This window comes from Lates calcarifer, linkage group LG5 (genome assembly GCF_001640805.2).
Source record: "Lates calcarifer isolate ASB-BC8 linkage group LG5, TLL_Latcal_v3, whole genome shotgun sequence".
NCBI lineage: Eukaryota > Metazoa > Chordata > Actinopteri > Centropomidae > Lates > Lates calcarifer.
This window is the reverse complement of record NC_066837.1, coordinates 449,060-472,330: the sequence shown is the minus strand read 5'-3', so window position 1 is coordinate 472,330 and position 23,271 is coordinate 449,060. Positions and strand designations below refer to the sequence as shown.

The following is a 23,271-nucleotide window of genomic DNA, read 5'->3' as shown; positions in this document are numbered from 1 at the left end:
GCAGAGAGAGAGAGAGAGACAGGCAGACAGACAGACAGTGTTGTATATCTGCTTTCACAGACAGACTGAGCTGCAGTAAATCTGATCCAGGATCTGTGAGATGATCTGGATAGAGTCCGATCTACAGAGGCTCCACCCTGCAACCCAGAGGACCCACAGATGCTGGATCAGACTGGGATGTGAACTCCACATTTCTGCTGGGGGGGTCAGTGTGTGACACTCACCAGGCTGGCGGCGTACATAGGCACGATGACCGGCTGCTTCTTCTGTCCTGTGAACAGCTGCACCAGAAAACAGCAGGTTAGAAACCCCACATCAAGACCTGGATCTCACTGAGCTCAGAGTTCTGGATCAGGAGCATCAGTATTTGGATCAAGTAGTTTGAGAAGAACCAGGTGTTAAAGTCTGTGATATTTCACTGTTAATAATCAGCAGGGACTCACAATGTTCCTGGTGTCGATGCCCAGGCAGCAGAGCAGTGCTTTGTTGCAGTGGGAGCCCCCCCACTGGTACCTGAGGCCCAGAGCCTCGTGGATGTCCTGAAGCTGCATCCACACACCACCACCCACAGACCTGCACCGACCAATGAGACGAGTCAAAGACAAGGTACTGACAGAACCACTACTACTCTGCACCGGATCTTCATCCAGTCCCACAGTGATGATGTGTTTCTGTCCAGTCCTGAAGTCTGCTTCAGCCTGGTTCCTCCACAGGAAATAAACTGTGAGCAGCTAAAGTTTCTGATCCTTCAGGTTTAGTTGATCAGATCATCTTCACAGATGAACTCCACTGTTCTGATGTTTGAAGTAAGAAGCTAATGTTAGGCTATAAACCAACTACACCACGGTCACATGACGTCAACGTCTCCACCACTGAGCTTCCAACTGGTCATTTCATTTAGCTCTGAGCTCTTCTACAAAAGCCTTTCTTCTTAGAAAGTTAGTGAGAGTTTGAAAGAGCGTGAGTGGAAACACAACGAGGCTGTAAAGGTGGACTGGTGAGTAGATGGGTTTTCATGTTAACGTCCCCGACAACCTCTGTAGTCTCATTTAGACACTCGTTAGCAACCGCCTTTTTTAAGACACGTAAAAGCTTCAAACATCAGGAGTGGGGGATTTACTGACCCATTTTATGTCGGAGAATCAAACCTGAAAATGTCTTGAGCTTGTGTTAAAACCACAGACCTTATTTCAGACATTTAACCAGAAACACACTGACTCTGGGACGAGGGAACAGGAAGTGCTAACATGCTAACATGCTAACTGACTTCCTGGTTTCTCCAGCTGAAACCCCTCCACTGACGTCCGGAGAAACAGTTCACTGAAACATCAGCTTCAGGACAAACTGTTACTGAATGAGTTTAATCGTCAGAAACTGTGTGTGGTGTTTGAGTTGGAGTCAGACGGAGGAGGCCGAACTCACCTGCTGCACGGCGACCGCGTCTCCTCCTCGGCCTCCGGCTGTGGTCCGTCCTCCGGAGGCTCCAGCAGGATCTTCAGAGACAGCACCTCGTCCTCCACAGGGGGGGCGGCGGTCTGAGGGAAGCTGCTCTGAAACAGCTTCTCCAGACGGCTCGACAGCGACGCCTGCACAGAGATCAGCAGCAGAGGTTCATCCAGGACCTGCTCACAGGACCCTGATCTACGACGCAGACTTTACCTGTCCGCTCTAACAGAGCAGAGAGCTGACGAACGACTAGTTTCATCAGGACATTATATCGATTCAACGGACGATGGTTCAGTGTTGATGCGATTCAGCCAGAGATCGGGGCTGAAACGGGTCATGTGACCAATCAGGAAGTGAACGCGTGCGTCCAGACTAAAACACAACCCTGGAGTTCGGCTGCGTTTCTCTGTTTTAGGTGCGTGGAAAGTGAGGACGCCAGGCGTAACCATAGCGACGGCATCAGTGTGGATGCAGGCTGCAGGTGAGACAGGCTCCTGTCGCAGCAGGTGTGTAACCAGCAGCTCCAGTGTTTGCTCATCAAACAGGATCTGTAACTGACACAGCAGCTCCACCTCCTCGGACGACGAGCTCCGTGCGGCGGGGTGTGGCCACAGGACACCTGAGCACACCTGAGCCAGGTGTGATGATGAGGCCTGTTCAGCCTCTGCTCCACCTGCTCCTGTTCCAAGTCTGCTCCGACAGAGCAGCAGCAGCTCAGGTGTTTAACACCACATCCATAAAACTGCCTCCTACCTGCAGCTGTGACGTTTACCTGGCACAGGCTCCACAGGCTGAGCTGACAGGGAGCCTTCAGAGCGCCCTCTGCTGGAGCACAGGAAAACTGCTTCACGTGCTCAGCTGTTTGGAAACAGAACCTACGAAGCTGTGACGTGGAGCGAACCTCCATCCCCCAACCCCCAACCCCCAACCCCGCTTCCTGTCCACACACTGGTTCAACTGGTCAAACAGGAAGTCCCGGTCTCCCTGATCCCACCCCGAGCTGCAGACTCACTTCAGCTGTGTGTTAACCTGAGAGGAATGTGGTTCAGGTCAAATACCTGAGCAGGTCACATTCCTGGGGGCGGAGTCTGCAGGAGCCTCTCCACCCTCTGATCCCTTCAGGACACCTGAGCGGTTTCTCCTGAGTTTCTGCTCGTTAACGGCTCGTTAACGTTTCATACACACAGAGGGAGCAGAGTGAGCCTCAGTGTGAACAGGAACCGTTTACTACTGTTTTTATTTACATGTTTTATCTTCTTCCTCTTTCTGTACAACACTGAATAACGCTCATCATTGTCGTCGTCGTCATCGTCGTCGTCAGTACTGTGACGCTGAATAAATTCAGAGCTCAGGCAGATATGTGAAGGTGTTAGTGACGGTAACAGCTGATGATAAACAGCGTCATTTCTTTAACGATCAAACTTCATGGATAAATATTAAAAACATCTGGAACTGGATTCACAGTAATCAATCACTTTAGTTTTCTAAAGAACATTTTGATATGTTTGAATAGAAACACAGAAATCAGAGGTTCCTGTCAGTGTGATTATCTGCAGTGTTTTTAGGGGCCGTACCTCAGACTGCTGTGAGGACCAGGCTGCTCATGTTAACTCTTATTTCTTCATGTTAATGATTTAAACCATCGGGATCTGAAACTCAGGTATTAACTGTCTGTTTGATGAACTGACCTCTGCAGTCAGTCTGACCAGTTCTTACCGACTGTCTGTCCGTCCTGCTGCTCTCCTCTCTGACTGCAGGAGCTTCACCTCTGTGCCACTCCTCCTCCTCCTGCTGCTCCTCCACCTCCTGCTGCTGCTCCTCCTCTCTGCTGTCTGCTGGAGGAGCGATGCTCTGCTCCGTGCTGAACGCCGCCCAGGACTCCGCTGCTTCCTCCTCCACCTGCTGCTGCTGCTCCCCAAAGGCGCTCCACCCTGCGTCCGCCTCACCGTCTGCGCCGTCCACAGCCGAGCTGAAGTTCCCGAAACTGTCGCTGACGGGGAAGTCTGCGAACTTTCCCCCGTCCTGCCCCTCGTTCCCCCCGCTGTGAAATTTGGGGGAGTTGAAGTCGCCGAAGTCGTCGTCCTCCTCGGCGTGTGGAGCTTCCTGTGCAGGGGCGGAGCTTTGCGACCTGCTCTGCTCCTGCTGCACCTCGGCAAAGTCGGCGAAGCCCTGACCGCCGAATGAGCCGGCATCCCCAAAGTCCCCAAAGTCCTCGTCATCCTCTGCCAGCTGGCTGTGGTCGGCGGGCGTGGCGACGTCGCCCTGGAGTGGCGGAGAGGGCACCGAGCCCGTGGTGCTCATGTCACCATACTCCTCCAGAGCGTCCGTGGACAGCGGCCGGCCCAGCGACGTCTCCGTCTCCGTCTCGTCCGAATGTCCTGCCTCACTGTCGGCGGTGGCATCAGGCGAGAGGTCGTTTTCACTGCAGGCCGCGGCGTCTTTGGATTCGTCCCTGTTGGCTACGTCCACCCCGTTCAGAGCGAGAGGTCTGTTAGTGCAAACTGCCTCTGAGGCTGCGTCCCTTTGTTGAGAGTCGGGGCCCCGGTCCGTGTTGCACGAGCCGCCCGGGGCCTCGCCGGGAACAGATATGGAATCAGAACCGGGCGTGCCAGGTCCAGTTCTGTTTGTGTCCCTGACAGCGTCCTCTGAAGTGGTTCCCTGCTCTACAGTACAGTGCTCGTCGCGGCAGGCGGCCTCCGCCGGCCAGCCGCCCTCCATGGGACTGTCCGAGTCCTGGTCTGCCGTCTGGCTGACGAGTCCTTCAGCGTTGGAAAAAGCGGCAAAGTCTGCGAAATTGTCCTCTGGGCTGCAGACGGGGACGCCGCCTGTGTCCTCGGTGGACGTTCCTTTTATATGAGAGTGGACAGAATTCTGCGAGGAGGGGCTTCCCTGAAGGTCAAAGGTCGCGAACCCGTTGGTTAGCACCTCGGTGCCTCTGCCGTTGCAGTCAGCAGAGAAATCCAGAGAGCTGGAGAGGACTTTTTTCATCTCAGTTCTTTCTGAGGGACCGCTGCCCACCATGCCGTTCGCCTTGGACGGCTCGGTGCCGTTAGAGGAGCCGTGGCTGAACCCCACCACCCCTCTGCTGTTGATGAGCTCGGGCGGGGAGGTGGCGGTCAGAGCCTGGGTCTGGTTAAAAGTGGTCGGGGGTGTCGAACTCCGTGAAGCTGACGCTGTTGGGGACGCTGGAGAAGGTGCCGAAGTCTCCGAACTCGTCGTCCTCTTCCTCCGCGCCGTCCTCCATCGGCGGCGGGGACGAGGAGTACATGCGGATCACGTCTGGCTCCATGGTTCTCTGGCGATCAACGAACCCTCCTGGCTACACCTGAGACAGAGAGAGGAGACAGTGAACACAGGGAGTGAATGAAGCAGCAGTTAATGACTCAGACTGACGCTAATGAAGCAGAGCTCAGACACAGTTCACAGAGCTGTAACAAACCAGCCTGCATCTTATGACCCCACGACTTCTGCTGATTAACTCCTCCGTTCATGTGATGTTTACTCAGTGAAGAACCCGAGGCGCTGAAGATCAACTGGTCTGTGCTGAGCTCAGATGATCAGGCCCAGGATCAGCTCTGAAGGAGTTCAACACTGACTCTGAAAACTGTCATCTATAATCCTCAACAACATTTAGACCTGCAGCCAGGTTTTAAATCTAACCTCAGTCCTGTAACCTGCTCTGTGATCAGCTTCTTTTCAACATTTCCTCATCGTTTCTTTAAGTGACTCAGGTGGTCGTTCATTTATTAATAGAAACTTTTCAGTGGATGAAGTTAATCAGTAAATCACCAGGACACTGTAACACACTGTAACACACACTGTAACACACTGTAACACACACTGTAACACACACTGTAACACACACTGTAACACACACTGTAACACACTGTAACACACACTGTAACACACACCGTGACACACTGTAACACACACTGTAACACACACTGTAACACACACTGTAACACACTGTAACACACACTGTAACACACACTGTAACACACACTGTAACACACTGTAACACACACCGTGACACACACCGTGACACACTGTAACACACACTGTACCACACTGTAACACACTGTAACACACTGTAACACACTGTAACACACACTGTAACACACACTGTAACACACACCTGACACACTGTAACACACACTGTAACACACTGTAACACACACACACACTGTAACACACACTGTAACACACTGTAACACACAACACACAACACACTGTAACACACACTGTAACACACACTGTAACACACACCGTGACACACACACACACCGTGTACACACACTGTAACACACAACACACACTGTAACACACTGTAACACACACTGTAACACACTGTAACACACACCGTGACACACACCGTGACACACACCGTGACACACTGTAACACACACTGTAACACACACTGTAACACACACAGTAACACACTGTAACACACACTGTAACACACACAGTAACACACACAGTAACACACATGTTTATACAGAAACCAACAGTCAGAATCAAACTCCTCGTGTGTCGACATCTGTGGCCAATAACTGAGGTTGTGACTGATAAACTCTCAGTGGTCAGTTTATTAGGAACAGGTGTTAACTCGGTCACAGGTGAGTCAGCTCTGGACTGTACCTGTAGCTGTGGAGACTCTACAGAGGTGAACCAGGGATCTTCCTGTGAACTTCATACAAACCGAGGACAGAGAGCGGAGTCTGTCTCCACCTGGACACCACCCACCAGGACCGGGGGGGTATTTACTTTGTTGGCCTTATCTCCCGGGAGCAGGTAGCTCACACACGGGCCGTGCTGACCCGGACTACAACACCCGGATCCGGGTGTCACACTGAGGGAGTCTCTGCTGAGCTTTCACTCACCTCCTCTTCATCTCTAACTCACTCTCACACCTCCTCCTCCTCACCTGTCTGACGTTGCTGCCTCAGTGAAGCTAGGAGGCTAACGTAGCTACATCGGTTAGCATGTAGCTTAGCAGGATAACAGGCTCGTTGCTGCTGTGGTTAGCTGAGTTAGAGCAGGGCTAATGTAACACTGACAGCCAGGTCAGTGCTGGAACCCGCTGATTAAACTACGAGGCCGAGTCACTTCTCTGAGCTGGGCTGTAACGGCGGCTAAGCTAGCTTAGCTTGGTTAGCCTGTGAGGAGGAGCTGGATTCACCGTGTTGCTATCAGCGATGTCGCTAGCTAACGTCTCTTTAGTTTGTTGCCACTTTACCGAGTCGGTTCTGCCGTTAAACTACAACAACAGGAGCTCGTGTCGGATACAAAAAGGTTTAAAACACTTTCAGCTTCAGGGACAAGTGAGCGACAAGTCAACACCTCAGCGAACTGCGCAGCTAGCTAACACTGACAACAAGCGTCTAGCGTTAGCTTTAGCTTCTCCTCACCGTCTGGCTCGGTTTGACAGCTGCTGGCTCCGTTACCGGAGGAAACAGGTTAACTAACCGTGAGACGTGGTCCGCTGATGTCCATGACTCGGGTAAACACGGTGCTGTCCGCAGGTTGTCGGGAGGAGCCGGCTGCTCCGGACCGGACGGCTGGAAGTGAAGCAGAAGTGAAGGTTGAGTCAGCCGCCGGCTGCTGCTGCTGCTGCTGCTGCTGCCTCAGACTCCCAGCATGCACCGCGGCGGAGGGCCGGCTCCTGAGCAATGACCGTCGCTCCTACTGAAAACTAATGAGACAGAAGCCTCAGGAAAATATATCAGGAAATAAAGAAAGAAATCAATGAGATCTGTCTGATAAAAAACAACTTATCTTCTGTTAATGAGAAATTAGAACCATGGACTGTTTCTAAACATAGAATATTTCAGTCTGAAGGTGCAAACAGCAGGAAAAGTGCATGTAAAGATAAACAGAGTCAGTGATGTGTCCACTAGATGGAGACAGATCATCTGTTCCTTCATCTCCAGCAGCTGAAGGAAAATCTCTTCATAGTGTTTCACTGCAGAGTTAATGAAACTCTGTTTACACCTGACAGTTCATATACACAGTTCAGTCAGTTCAAACATCCACAACATCCATTCATACACAACATGGAAACAGATTTGAAAATGTATTTAATCAGAAAAAACAGCGTCCTGGTTCAGAGAGGCAACAACAACAACAACGAGCACAAACAACAGAAAAGAAATAACACAAAAACAGATTTCTCTAGAATACATCACAATATAGAGTTAAACCAACTGCAGTGTTGAAGTGTAAAATATTCCTGCTGTAAGATTCATTAAAACAAACCAGCAGTTAAAACTAACTAAAGACATATTTAACAAATGATCCAGTTTCATGAGGCAGAATAAAGTCCACTGTTTGAGAAAATAAATCATTTCAAACTATGAAAGAAAAGACGTCCCACATTTTACCACCTTCAGTAAAACTTGTAATAACAGCAGCTTCCATCTTTAAAGGACCGGAAGAGGAAGTTCACAAGGAATCATTTAGAAGAGTTTCAAAAAGAAACTGATTTAATTTAACATGAATCTGAAAACGTGTGTGAGTGAAAGAAACAAACATGAACAGACTGAACTATCTGTTCAACAGAGAGAAAGTTTCTCTGACAGGAGGAGACTCTGATACACTCAACACAGAGACACTGAGGAACCAGACCACAAGATCCTAAACCCAAACCCAGGGTACAGAGGTCCAGTGAAGGTGGTGTTGAAGGTGTGGAGGTGGATCAGAGAATCAGAGGAGACTCTGTAGAAGGACAGAGTTCCAGCAGGACGGTCCACATACACTGCTACTCTGTTAGAGACAGAGGAGGAGGAGATGGATGTCCTTATGTTATTGTGACAGACAGAGTAACCACCATCAGAACAGAACAGACTCCAGGACTGATCGTTCCTACCAAACCTGCAGTCTTTTCTGTTTCCTTTCCTTCTGATTCCTCTGTAACTCACTGACATATCAACCACTCCTCTCCACTCAACCTCCCAGTAACAGCGACCAGTCAGACCAGTTCTACACAGCAGCTGAGGCCAGTGATCAAATCTGTCTGGATGATCAGGATGTGACTGATCCTCTCTCACATGTGTCACCTTCCTGTTGTTGTCAGACAGTTTGAGGAATCTGTTCACTGTGTTTGTGTCCAGTTCCAGTTCACAGGAATCTGATGGAGAGAACAAGACACAACACAGCTGCAGTTATTGATCGATCATCTGATCATTGATTGACAGTTTGAAGCTGCTTTGTTTTCATCAATCAAATTAAAAACACACTTACACCTCCATAGACCTGGTCTCAACCATCGGACTCCACCAGGCTCCACCCTGAAAGGAGGAGGGGGGTCAGACCAGCACATTCTCTTTCAGCAGGACAACATGGACATTACATGGCTCTCATACACAGACTGGTTCATTGTTCTGTTCAAATGGAGCCTTGTATGTATGGATGTACATTCAGCACAGGATCTGATGAGAAATTACTTTCTGTACTTTTCTCCACTTCAGACAGATCAGCTGTAACACACAGATTCACAGTTTATCCAGTCAAATCATTTGGAATAAAGCAGCCATCCTCAGGATGAGTCCTGAGCTCCATCAAATCTGTGGCCACATTTTTATTGGACTTCAAGTCAAAGTCCAGAGGAAGCCAGGGAAACTGTAGAGCAGAGTGAAAGAGGCTCAACTCAACATCCATGGACTCAGAGAGGAAGTCTAGTGAAGCTACAGCTACTGGATAGTTTTCATGAAGCACTCACTTTGTGGCTTCATTACTTCCATTACTTTTAGTGCTAGCACGCGGTAGTCCCGAAAGCAAAACATTACAGTGATCCAGTCTAGAGGAAACAAAGGAGTGAACTAGAATTTCAGCGTCTGCCGTGGAAAGAAAAGACCGAATCCTAGCTATATTGCGTAGGTGAAAAAAGGCGGTCTTTGTAATGTCTTTAATGTGCTGATCGAAGGAAAGAGCAGGATCAAATGTGACACCCAGATTTTTGGCTGTTGTACTTTGAGAAATCACACAGTTATCAAGGGATATAGTTACTTGATCAAACTGGTGTCTATATCGCGCCGGGCCAATAACCAGCATTTCAGTTTTAAGAAGTTAAGAAGCAGGAAGTTTTGAGACATCCAGCTTTTAACAGATGACAAGCAGATCTCTAGTTCCCTAATTTGAGAGGCATTGTCAGCCTTTATAGGCACATACAGCTGGGTATCATCAGCATAACAGTGAACATTAAGTCCATGACTCCGAATAATTTGGCCAAGAGGAGAAATATATAGAGAGAAAAGCAGGGGGCCAAGAACAGAACCCTGGGGTACTCCATATTTCACATCAGAGAAGGCTGATATGGTGTTATTACAAGAGACACACTGAGTTCTGTCAGATAAGTAAGATTTTAACCAGCTGAGGGCCACGCCAGAGATTCCAAATCTATTTTCCAATCGGTCCATGAGTATACGGTGGTCTACAGTATCAAAGGCTGCACTAAGATCAAGTAATATGAGCAGAGAGGTGGAATCTGAATCTAGAGAGAGTAGCAGATCATTTACTACTTTAGCAAGTGCTGTTTCAGTAGAGTGAGGTGTGGTTTCTTAAGTAAAGGTTTAACCACAGCTGTTTTAAAGCTAGAAGGAACAGTGCCAGTCGTCAACGATAGATTCACAATATTCAGCACTGCAGGGCCCAAGACTGGCCAGAGATCTTAAGAGAGTTTACCTGGTAAAGGGTCAAAAAGGCAAGTGGTGGGTTTAGAAGCTAGTACTATCTTAGATAATGAATCAAGACATATAATGTCAAAATTCATCAGAGCAGAAACTCTCTGAGACTCAATATGATGGACAGCCGGTTCTGCAGCAGATGCTGGAGAAACTGAACTGATTTTTAATCTAATCTCATCAATTTTACTGCAGAAAAAATTCTGAAACTCATGAGCAGTAAAGGGTGAGCAGCTAGGAGGCGGCTGCTTTTTAGTGAGTTTAGCTACAGTGTCAAAAAGAAATCTAGGATTATGTTTATTGCTATTGATTAAATTTGAAAAATATGCTGCTCTGGCAGTAGACAGTACACGCTTATATTCCAGAACACCCTGGTGCCACTGGAGATACAGAGCTTCTGATTTGGATTTGCGCCATTTGCGCTCTAATTTCCGACAGGCCTGCTTCAAAGCACGTGTGTCATCTGTGAACCAGGGAGTGGACCTCTTTGGCTGTTTAATTTTAGTGGTGAGAGGTGCAACTGAATCAAGGCGACTAGACAAAGTTGTATTTAAATCCCTGGTACAGTTTTCAACAGAACCTGTCGCTGCAGTAAAAGGGGCCAGGACCTCTGGTAGTTGCTCACTAAGAACAGTTAAAGTTGCGGGACCTATGTGTCTGGTGGAAGATATATTAGAGACAATTTTAGGGGGACAGACTAGAGTTGCATCAAATTTGATAAGAAAATGATCAGAGATAACAGATGTGACAGGAGAGATGGTCAGATTAGACACCTCTATCCCACGGGAAAGAATCAGGTCTAGAGTGTTACCACCACAGTGAGTAGGTTCATGTACAGACTGTGTGAACCCGAAAGTATCAATAAGTGCCAGAAAGGCTTTATTTAGAGGGGCAGAGGCTTTATTTAGGTGAATGTTAAAGTCACCCATAATTAGGATATCATCACTATATGTGACAAGACATGATAAAAAATTCCAAATTCATCTAAAAACTGTGAGTAGGGGCCAGGTGGTCTGTAAAGTACCACAAGGTGGAGTGGTTGCAATCTATTTCCCTGGTCATGGGGATCGGAAGCTACTGGAGAAGGTTTCAATACTACAGCCTCGAAGGAGTTAAAAGTGACATTAAGAGCTGAGGTTAGACCAAAGGAAGACTTATAAATTAAAGTATTAATAGGAATGAGGCATCTAGTGTTTCTATTAGGAAATTTTTGTGGCCTTTTATTCAGTACGTTATGGGACACAGCACTGTCACCAGTGGCAGGAGTGGTGATTTGTACATGGTGGTTGAGAAACTTGTGAATAGTACGGCGGGGAATGGAGACAGTCTCAATGCAGTAGATCAGGCTATCAGTCTGAGCATCTACAGTCTGCAAATTTTGGTTAGATTTATCATCTAAGCTAGTGGACTCCAAAACGTGGAAAGTCACATCCAAAACTGTATAAAAAGAGGGACTTGAGCCAGTATAGTTCAGAGCTCTTCAGGTGTATCATGTGTGCACTTTGAACTGTTCTTGGGTTTCTTTGTCGACAAATAAACTCTGCTGCCTTGGACACTACTGTCTACTTTTTGAACACCAGAATCTGGCTGAAGATTTCTGATCGCGGCCCAGTGGACCCTAAACCCAATCCATGTCAAGGTGAAGGTGATTATTGATCACTGATATTTTAGAAGACAGAGACATGATGGTGTGACCTGATTTCATTCATTTCATTATTAGGGTTAGTGGACACAAGTGATTGGACACAAGATGGAGATGCTTGAGTCAGTGAGGGACAAGAGATCACTGAACAAACTGCTCTCCATCATGAACAACACATCCCACCCCCTTCATGAAACAATACAGAGACAGTGGAGCTCATTCTCCAACACACTGATTCTCAAAGTGTGGTACGCAGAGGAATCACTGAATTAGATATAGCTACTTAAGATCAAATTCATTTCAAACATGAAATACTGTCAAACATACTAACTAGAATGAATGAAAATGTCTTATGAACTTATGAACAGTGATGCCTGAAGCTGAAGCTAACAGCTGGATGAGAAACCCTTTCAACATTGACACCTCTCACGTGGCTTCAGTGGACTGAATGTACATAATGTTAAAGTGGCTGGCAATAATACTAAATACAACCTGTTATGGATAAAACCTCAGCCTCATTTTTGCTGAATACTTAGGCCCACTACGCTACTGTATTTTAATGTGGGTCATTATGGTGGTACTTGGAGAGCCAAGTATATTCTAAGGTGGTACTTGATGTAGAAAGTTTGAGAACCACTGCTACTGCGGGGACGTGCTGACGTACTGCGGTAAGCGTATTCCGTCACTTCCGGTTACCGGTGTTTGGAGATCATCGTTTGGTGTATACCTGTCTCAGACTAGATACTTTCTTTTTTACCGACATTACTTCTGTGACTCTATCACCAATTTAATCTGCACTTTCACAGTAACAGTAGTTGCTAAATCACCAACTTTCTCCACTTTCTGTGTGGTACTTTATCGATTCACGCTATCTTCTGCTACTGATTTAGCTGAACTCTCAGCCATGGCCTCTCGCTCTCCTTCTCCCTCTCCTGCCTTCTCTTGCTCTGCGTGTCAGATGTTCAGTTACTCCTCTGCCTCGTTTAATGATAATGGTATGTGTAATAAATGTAGTCTGTTTTCTGTACTCGAGGCGAGGCTTAGTGAATTAGAGTCCTGGCTCCGCACCATGGAAACTAATTCAGCAGCTAGTGCTAAACAGCCCCCCGTAGCCGGTGCGGAGCAGCCTAGCATAGCTCCTGTTAGCATTCCCCCGGCAGTTCCCGAGCAGCCGGGAAAGCAGGCTAGCTGGGTGACTGTTCGTAAGGACAGGCGTAGTCGTAAGCAGAAGCCCACTGCCGACCACCACCCAGTTCATGTTTCAAACAGATACTCCCCGCTCAGCGACACACCCGCTGAGGAGCCAACTCTGGTGATTGGCGACTCCATTTTGCGGAACGTGAAGTTAGCGACTCCAGCGACCATAGTTAAATGTATTCCCGGGGCCAGAGCGGGCGACATTGAATCTTATTTAAAGCTGCTGACTAAGGATAAGCGTAGATACAATAAAATTGTTATTCACGTCGGCGCTAATGACACCCGACTACGCCAGTCGGAGGTCACTAAAGTTAATATTGACTCGGTGTGTACACTTGCAAAGACCATGTCGGACACCGTAGTTTTCTCTGGTCCCCTGCCCAATCTGACCAGTGATGACATGTATAGCCGCATGTCTTCACTCAACCGCTGGCTGTCGAGGTGGTGTCCAGAAAACGATGTGGGCTTTGTAGATCATTGGAAGAGTTTCTGGGGGAGACTTGGTATGGTTAGGAGAGACGGCATTCATCCTACTTTTGATGGAGCATCTCTCATGTCTAGAAATCTGACAGAGTTTATTAGGAAGCCAAAGCCCTGACAATCCAGAGTTCAGGCCAGGAGACAGAGCTGCAGTCTTACACGCTTCTCTGAGCCTCCTTTAGAGCAGTCACCCCTCCATTACCCCATAGAGACTGTGTCTGTCCCCCGACCATTTAAATTAACTAAACCAAAGGTCAACAAAAGAGGAGTTAGTCACAATAATCTAATAAAAATCAGCACATCCACCTCAAATGTTCAGCAAAATAAAATAATTAAATGCGGATTACTCAATATCAGATCTCTCTCATCCAAAGCTGTACTAGTAAATGATTTGATATCAGATCACCATCTTGATCTATTCTGTCTGACTGAAACCTGGCTGTGTCAGGATGAGTATGTTAGCCTGAATGAATCCACCCCCCCCCCAGTCATATTAATACTCACATTCCCCGAGACACCGGCCATAGAGGTGGAGTCGCAGCCATTTTCAACTCCACTTTATTAATTAACCCTAAACCTAAACTCAATGATAATTCATTTGAAAGTCTTGTTCTTAGTCTGTCCCACCCAAGGTGGAAAACATTAAAGCCAGTTCTATTTGTTATAGTGTACCGTCCTCCTGGTCCATACTCTGATTTCTTAACTGAATTTTCAGAGTTCCTGTTGAGTTTGGTTCTTAAAACAGATAAAGTTATTATTGTAGGTGACTTCAGTATTCATGTTGATGTCAACAATGACAGCCTTAGCTCTGCTTTTTCCTCTTTACTAGACTGTATTGGCTTCTTTCAGTGTGTAAATAAACCCACTCACTGTTTCAGTCACACTCTCGACCTTGTTTTAGCTTATGGTATTGACATTGAACATGTAACAGTCTTCCCACAGAATCCCATTCTATCAGACCACTTCTTAATCACTTTCGACTTCATATTGCTGGATTATGTTTTATCAGCAAAAACATCCTGACTAGAAATATTTCCGATAATGCAGTAGTTAAATTCAAGGAAATGATTCCCACTAACTTAGGTCCAGTGCCTCATCTTAATTTTGCAGAAGCTACTCCCTCCCAGCTTGATCATCTTGTAGACAGTGTTGCAGACTCATTACGTACCACTTTAGATTCCATCGTCCCCCTAAAAATGAAAACAATAAAGAGAAAGAGGCAAGCTCCATGGTTCAATTCTCAAACCTGTTCACTGAAACAAACAGCACGTAGGCTTGAAAGAGTGTGGCGTTCCACCAAACTGGAAGAATCCCACTTAGCCTGGCAGGATAGTGTCAAAAGATATAAAAAGGCCCTCTGTAATGCAAGAAGTGCCTATTACTCATCATTAATAGAAGATAATAAGAACAACCCCAGGTTTCTCTTCAGCACTGTAGCCAGGCTGACAGAGAGTCACAGCTCTATAGATCCACGCATCCCTATAACCCTCAGCAACAGTGATTTTATGAACTTCTTTAATGATAAAATCTCTACCATTAGAGGTAAAATTAATCACATCCTGCCTTAAATCAGTACAGATTTATGTCATAACACAGGATCCATAGAGTCAGCTGCAAAACCTAACCTTGACTCCTTTTCTACCATCGACCTAGCCCAGCTCACATCAATTATCTCAGCATCTAAACCTTCAACCTGTCTCTTAGACCCCATCCCAACTAGGCTGCTTAAGGAAGCTCTGCCCTTAATTTGCAGACCTGTATTAGATATGTTAAATCTGTCCTTGGTAACAGGTTATGTTCCGCAGTCGTATAAAACAGCTGTAATCAAACCTCTTCTAAAAAAGCCCACTCTAGATCCAGATGTATTAACCAACTACAGACCAATATCTAACCTCCCCTTTCTTTCTAAGATCCTGGAGAAAGCAGTTGCAAAACAGTTGTGCAACTTTCTACAGGACAATAGTTTATTTGAGGATTTTCAGTCAGGATTTAGGTTGTATCACAGCACAGAGACGGCACTTGTAAAAGTTACAAACGACCTTCTGATAGCATCAGACAACGGACTTGTTTCTGTACTTGTCTTGTTAGATCTCAGTGCTGCTTTTGATACGATTGACCATCACATCCTTTTACAGAGACTGGAGCACTTTATTGGCATTAAAGGAACGGCACTAAACTGGTTTAAGTCCTATCTATCTGATAGGCTTCAGTTTGTACATGTTAACAACTACTCCTCCATGTACACAAAAGTTAGACATGGAGTTCCACAAGGGTCAGTGCTTGGACCAATCCTCTTCACTCTGTATATGCTTCCCTTGGGCAATATTATCAGGAAACACTCCATAAATTTCCATTGTTATGCAGATGATACACAGCTTTATCTGTCAATGGAACCTAATGAAACCAATCATCTAGCCAAAGTCCAAGCTTGTCTTAGGGACATTAAAATCTGGATGACAAGCAACTTCTTACTACTAAACTCAGATAAAACTGAAATCATTATAATTGGTCCTGAACACATCAGAAACAAACTTTCTAATGATGTAGTTCCATTAGACGGCATTGCCCTGGCTCCCAGCTCCACTGTAAAGAATCTGGGAGTCATCTTTGATCAGGATTTGTCCTTTAACTCACTGAAACAAACTTCTAGGACTGCCTTTTTTCATCTGCATAACATCTCCAAAATTAGACATTTTCTGTCCCAAAAAGATGCAGAAAAACTAGTCCATGCATTTGTTACTTCTAGGCTGGACTACTGTAATTCATTATTATCAGGCTGCCCCAACAAGTCTCTAAAGACTCTGCAGCTGATTCAAAATGCTGCAGCACGATTACTGACAGGAACTAGGAAAAGAGATCACATGTCTCCTGTGTTAGCCTCTCTACATTGGCTCCCAGTCAAATCTAGAATAGAATTCAAAATCCTCCTCCTCACTTACAAAGCCCTTAATGGTCAGGCTCCATCTTACCTTAAAGATCTCATAGTCCCCTACAATCCCACCAGGACTCTGCGCTCCCAAAATGCTGGTTTACTGGTGGTTCCCAGAGTTTCCAAGAGTAGAATGGGAGGCAGAGCCTTCAGCTATCAGGCTCCTCTACTGTAGAACCTTCTCCCAGTTTCGGTCCGGGAGGCAGACACCCTCTGTACCTTTAAGAGTAGGCTTAAAACTTTCCTCTTTGATAAAGCTTATAGTTAGGGTTGGCTCAGGCTTGAACCATCCCTTAGTTATGCTGCTATAGGCCTAGACTGCCGGGAGATCTCCCATGATGCACTGAGCTCCTCTCTCTCTCTCTCTCTCTCTCTCTCTCTCTCTCTCTCTCTCTCTCTCTCTCTCTCTCTCTCTCCACTCAATATGGATTCATATCCCATGTTACATGTTACTAACTCAATATGTCCCCTTTCCTGTAGTATTGTGCTCTTCTGTCTCTCTCTCCTCTTCTGTCTCTTTCTGCAGGTATTTCTGCCTCTGGAGCTGTAGAGTCTGATCTGTGATGACAAGTCTCCTGCTGCTCCTACAACTCCACTCAACACCTGCTGCTAGAATTAGAAATTACTTACACTGCTATTAGTTGTATTGCTGTGTTAGCAGTTAATACTTTAATTATCACTACTATCATTACTACTGCTGTATTACTGGCCTCATCTTACATCTGATATGGAACCTGTGTTATGCTATGTTCTTCTTTCACTATTCTCTACCCCCTCTCCCCCTCTCTCTCCTTCTTAACCCAACCGGTCGAGGCAGATGGCCGCCCACCCTGAGTCTGGTTCTGCTCGAGGTTTCTGCCTCTTAAAAGGAAGTTTTTCCTTGCCACTGTCGCCTAGTGCTGCTCTTGGTGGGATTTGTTGGGTCTCTCTCTGTAAATACCTATTTTAAAGAGGACGGTCTAGACCTGCTCTATATGAAAAGTGCCTTGAGATGACTGTTGTTGTGATATGGCGCTATATAAATAAAATTGAATTGAATTGAATTGAATTGAACAGACTCATTCAGCTGCGCTGTCACAAGGAACGCTACAGGAAATCATTCCTGCCTTTCTCCATAGCTGTATGCAACAACCTGTCACACACAGGTGAATGCTGCCACCTGTACATAAAAATATTTAGTCATTAACACTAGCACATATTGTTGTAATGTACGTATTTTATACTTTTTTTCTCCTCTTCCTTTCTACATATTTCCTGTCTATAGTTTACTTCACTGCTAGTTTCACACATTCTCAGATGAAAATATTGCACATAACTATATTTATTCATCATTGAGATGGATACATTGAATTTCTAAATTTGCAACTTAAATTATTTTCCTGTATACATTTTAAAGATTTTTCTTAGTATTTTTCATTTTGCTGTTGTTACCTGTTGTTGCTGTCTCTGCTGCTGTAACAAAGAATTTCCCTCACGGGATCAATAAAGTACATTTATCTTTATCTTATCATCACTGAAAAGGTCTCTGAAGTCTTTGGGATTGTTGTGGTGAAATCACTCTGAGAGCTCAAAGTGTCTCTGTTGGTTCAGGAGCAGTTAAACCAGCTGCAGTGAAATGATTCCAAGCTGCTTTGTGCTGATACAGCAGGAAATAAAGTCTGATTAAAAACATCTGTAGTGGCAATAAAGCTGAAATTCCTGCTCAGGTCACAGAATACAGCTGACAACAGCTGATTTCATCACTGTGACATCTTTTCTCCTCAATATGACACAGTGAGTCATAATGAGAGACTGAAGTCATAATGAGGAGAAAACTCCTCTGTTGTTGTTGTTGAAGTCAAAGCTCTTGTGTAGAGATCTGTCATCAGCTGTGACAGAGAAAATGTTTCCAGCTCTTCCTCCTCTATCAGACATTGTCTGTGGCTGCAGCAGGCCTCTCCATACCTGAGAGTGTCCAGTCTCCAGTCTGGATCCTTCAGTCCAGCAGACAGCAGCTTCACTCCTGAGTCTCCTGGATGATTGTAGCTCAGGTCCAGCTCTCTCAGATGGGAGGGGTTGGATCTCAGAGCTGAGACCAGAGAAGAACAGCCTTCCTTTGAGATCAGACAGCCTGACAGACTGAATACACACAGAATAACACACAGGAACTGAGGTTTGGTTCATGTGCACACGACTACTTACAATTAAATTTATGAAAATGATGAAAAATCCTCAGGAAAAGTCCTGTTGAACTTCACACAATCCTACACAGGTTAACTGTTTATCCACTGATTTAATCAGATTTTAAATGATCATCAGTTGAACAGGTTGATGAATCCTGACCTGAGAGACTCCAGTTCACAGTGTGGACTCTTCAGTCCAACAGACAGCAGCTTCACTCCTGAATCCTTCAGGTCGTTGTTACTCAGGTCCAGATCTCTCAGACCAGAGGACTGGGAGCTGAGAACTGAGGACAGAGAAGAACAGCCTTCCTCTGTGATCTGACAGCCTGTCAAACTGAAAACAGACAGAACAACACACAGGAACTGAGGTTTGGTTCATGTGCACACGACTACTTACAATTACATTTATGAAAACACTTTAAACATCATCAGTGGAATTGAATAATTCAACAACTAAAGCAAAAGAAAATGATGAAAAATCCTCATGGAAAGTCCTGTTGAACATTAGTAAAATGTTCTTTACACAATCCTACACAGGTTAACTGTTTATCCACTGATTTAATCAGATTTTAAATGATCATCAGTTGAACAGGTTGATGAATCCTGACCTGAGAGACTCCAGTTCACACTGTGGACTCTTCAGTCCAACAGACAGCAGCTTCACCCCTGAATCCTGCAGGTTGTTGTTACTCAGGTCCAGATCTCTCAGACCAGAGGACTGGGAGCTGAGAACTGAGGACAGAGAAGAACAGCCTTCCTCTGTGATCTGACAGCCTGACAAACTGAAAACAGACAGAACAACACACAGGAACTGAGGTTTGGTTCATGTGCACACGACTACTTACAATTAAATTTATGAAAATGATGAAAAATCCTCAGGAAAAGTCCTGTTGAACTTCACACAATCCTACACAGGTTAACTGTTTATCCACTGATTTAATCAGATTTTAAATGATCATCAGTTGAACAGGTTGATGAATCCTGACCTGAGAGACTCCAGTTCACAGTGTGGACTCTTCAGTCCAACAGACAGCAGCTTCACTCCTGAATCCTTCAGGTCGTTGTTACTCAGGTCCAGATCTCTCAGACCAGAGGACTGGGAGCTGAGAACTGAGGACAGAGAAGAACAGCCTTCCTCTGTGATCTGACAGCCTGTCAAACTGAAAACAGACAGAACAACACACAGGAACTGAGGTTTGGTTCATGTGCACACGACTACTTACAATTACATTTATGAAAACACTTTAAACATCATCAGTGGAATTGAATAATTCAACAACTAAAGCAAAAAGAAAATGATGAAAAATCCTCATGGAAAGTCCTGTTGAACTTTAGTAAAATGTACTTTACACAATCCTACACAGGTTAACTGTTTATCCACTGATTTAATCAGATTTGTTGATGAATCCTGACCTGAGATACCCCAGTGAACAGTGTGGACTCTTCAGTCCAACAGACAGCAGCTTCACTCCTGAATCCTGCAGGTTGTTGTTACTCAGGTTCAGATCTCTCAGACTAGAGGACTGGGAGCTAAGAACTGAGGACATAGCTCTGCAGCTTCTCTTTGAGAGGTTACAGCCACTCAGTCTGAAGGAGAGTTAGTGACAAAGACAAACACTGAAACAATTTTCTATTATCTACAAAGTAAAAACAACACAGACTTTTAGAGTTGCCTTTTTTGGTCTATGAGTTACAAATTTCTCATTAGTGATTTCATGAACTTATTACACTGAATGATTATAGTCACATTTCTTGGATCAGAATAATTGACACATATATATTTTAGTTGTCAGTAAGATCAGTTCAGAACAGTATCTGCAGTTATCAGTGCACCTACAGAGCTTTGTTGGAGGCTTTGACCACTGGCAGCAGCCTCAGAAGAGCCTCCTCTGAAGCAGAGTATTTCTTCAGGTCAAACACGTCCAGATCTTTTTCTGATGACAGTAAGATGAAGACCAGAGCTAACCATTGAGCAGGAGACAGTTTATCTGTGGAGAGACGTCCTGAACTCAGGGACTGTTGGATCTCCTCCACTAGAGAACAATCATTCAGTTCATTCAGACAGTGGAACAGGTTGATGCTTTTCTCTGGTGACAGATTCTCACTGATCTTCTTCTTGATGTACTGGACTGTTTCCTGATTGGTCTGTGAGCTACTTCCTGTCTTTGTCAGCAGACCTCGTAGGAGAGTCTGATTGGTCTGCAGTGAAAGACCCAGGAGGAAGCGGAGGAACAAGTCTAGGTGTCCATTTGGACTCTGTAAGGCCTTGGCCACAGCACTCTGGTAGAAGTGTATTGGTCCAGGTTTGGTTCCAAACAGTTTAGACCTCAGGGAGGTTGTTTGTTCTTCTGACAGCAGATTGACTCCAGACTTGATGAAGGTCAGATGGACATGAAGAGCAGCCAGAAACTCCTGAACACTCAGATGGATGAAGCAGAACACCTTGTCCTGGTACAGTCCTCTCTCCTCTTTAAAGATCTGTGTGAACACTCCTGAGTACACTGAGGCTGCTCTGATATCGATGCCACACTCTGTCAGGTCTGATTCATAGAAGATCAGGTTTCCTTTCTGCAGCTGCTCAAAAGCCAGTTTTCCCAGAGACTTAATCATCTTCCTGCTCTTTTTACTCCAGTGTGGATCTGTCCCAGATCCTCCATCATACTTGACGTTCTTCAGTTTGGTCTGAACCACCAGGAAGTGGATGTACATCTCAGTCAGGGTCTTGGGCAGCTCTCCTCCCTCTCTGGTTTTCAACACATCCTCCAGAACTGTAGCAGTGATCCAGCAGAAGACTGGGATGTGGCACATGATGTGGAGGCTTCGTGAGGTCTTGATGTGGGAGATGATCCTGCTGGCCTGATCCTCATCTCTGAACCTCTTCCTGAAGTACTCCTCCTTCTGTGGGTCAGTGAACCCTCTGACCTCTGTCACCATGTCAACACACTCAGGAGGGATCTGATTGGCTGCTGCAGGTCGTGTGGTTATCCAGAGGCGAACAGAGGGAAGCAGTTTCCCCCTGATGAGGTTTGTCAGCAGCACGTCCACTGAGGTGGACTCTGTAACATCAGTCAGGATCTCAGTCTTGTGGAAGTCCAGAGGAAGTCGACACTCATCCAGACCGTCAAAGATGAACACAACCTGGAACTCTTCAAACCTGCAGATTCCTGCTTCTTTGGTTTCAGTAAAGAAGTGATGAACAAGTTCCACCAAGCTCAACTTTTTCTCTTTCAGCACATTCAGCTCTCTGAAAGTGAATGGAAATGTGAAGTGTATGTCCTGGTTGGCTTTGTCTTCAGCCCAGTCCAGAGTGAACTTCTGTGTTAAGATTGTTTTCCCAATGCCAGCCACTCCCTTTGTCATCACTGTTCTGATTGGTTCATCTCTTCCAGGTGAGGCTTTAAAGATGTCTTCTTGTCTGATGGTTGTTTCTGGTCTGTCTGGTTTCCTGGATGCTGTTTCAATCTGTCTGACCTCATGTTCATCATTGACCTCTCCAGTCCCTCCCTCTGTGACATAGAGCTCTGTGTAGATCTAATTCAGAAGGGTTGGGTTTCCTGCTTTAGCGATGCCCTCAAACACACACTGGAACTTCTTCTTCAGGTTAGATTTAAGTTGACGTCGACAAACTGCAGCAACAGTTCCTGAATGAAGACGTAACAAATCAGATCAGTGAGTGGATGTTGGTGAAAATGTGAGAAAAGTGAAGTGTAGAAAATCCTCTTACTGCTCTGCAGACAGTCAGCCAGCTTCTCCTGCTTCATTCTCCTCAGGAAGTTCAGTGTGATCTTCAGAAACTCCTCTCTGCTGCTCCTCCTCTGCTCTTCATCCTCACCGTCCAACACCTCCTCATCCTCCCTCTGACTCTCTAAGCATTCTGGGTAATCTGGACTCAGAACCTTCTGCATCTTCTTCAGCTCGTTCTTCACAAAAGTGACGATGTTCTCCTCCAGCAGCTGGAACAGAAAACTATATGAATGACTCCATCAAACTAAAATCATGGAGCCAAACATCAGATCCATGTTGGACACACTGACAATCCACTGGTCTAAAAAGTGCAGCATGGAGATTATTGTCAACACAACAGATGTAAAAGTAGTTGTTGTCCATGTACAGACCATAAATATGGAGTCCAGGTGTGTTTGATGCTGCTGGGCAGACTGACCACTGGGAACCTCTGAGCTCTCCTGGTCCACTCTGTGGAAGAATCATGAAGAATTAGCTCACATTATGTCTGTCCACACAGAGACAGACACAAGCTAAAGGTCCATCAAGTCATATTTGGATGTGAAGAGTGAATCAGACGACTCCCTGTAGTGGTAAAGGTTTACTAGTCCTGCTGATCCCACTGAGAATCAACAGCTCAGTCTGCAGCTGTTTGTAGCTTTCAGCTCAGTGTTTGGCTTCACCACTCACTTTGGTTTAGTCCCAACAGCTCTCACCAACCCTCCATATAGCTCTCCCTCCCTCACTCAACACTGCTGAAGTACCCTGAAGCAAGGCACCTACAACCTCCAGCTGCTCCAGTGGAGCTGCTCAGTGTCTGCTTGTATCAGACTGGTTGTACTGGGCAGCTCCCAGTATGAACAATGACAATGAAGCAGTAAAGTTTCACTGAGTAAAGTTCAAACATGAATCAGGAGCATTGTAAGGGATCAGTTTACTCCATCAGAGGTGTTTGTCAGATGGTGGAACAGCGTCTGAAACACCCACCTCCCTCAGTGATTGGTCAGCTGTGTG

The 23,271-nt window shown here is 45.8% G+C and overlaps 2 protein-coding genes across 2 annotated transcripts in view; both read right to left on the bottom strand.

Moving 5' to 3' along the window:
- Positions 1-7,307, bottom strand: part of LOC108882281 (aftiphilin-like) — a 12,332-nt gene extending 5,025 nt beyond the window's left edge. The window contains 6 exon segments of the mRNA XM_018674711.2: positions 225-281; positions 444-573; positions 1,423-1,586; positions 3,163-4,593; positions 4,595-4,771; positions 6,913-7,307. Of these exon segments, the coding sequence (XP_018530227.1) occupies positions 225-281; positions 444-573; positions 1,423-1,586; positions 3,163-4,593; positions 4,595-4,735 (1,923 nt within the window). The 5' untranslated portion in view covers positions 4,736-4,771; positions 6,913-7,307.
- Positions 7,308-7,486: 179 nt separating this feature from the next.
- Positions 7,487-23,271, bottom strand: part of LOC108882273 (NLR family CARD domain-containing protein 3-like) — an 18,473-nt gene continuing 2,688 nt past the window's right edge. The window contains 10 exon segments of the mRNA XM_051070916.1: positions 7,487-8,572; positions 8,686-8,732; positions 18,317-18,490; positions 18,695-18,868; positions 19,143-19,316; positions 19,521-19,694; positions 19,948-20,121; positions 20,372-22,175; positions 22,259-22,487; positions 22,650-22,728. Coding sequence (XP_050926873.1) covers positions 8,043-8,572; positions 8,686-8,732; positions 18,317-18,490; positions 18,695-18,868; positions 19,143-19,316; positions 19,521-19,694; positions 19,948-20,121; positions 20,372-22,175; positions 22,259-22,487; positions 22,650-22,728 — 3,559 coding nt within the window. The 3' untranslated portion in view covers positions 7,487-8,042.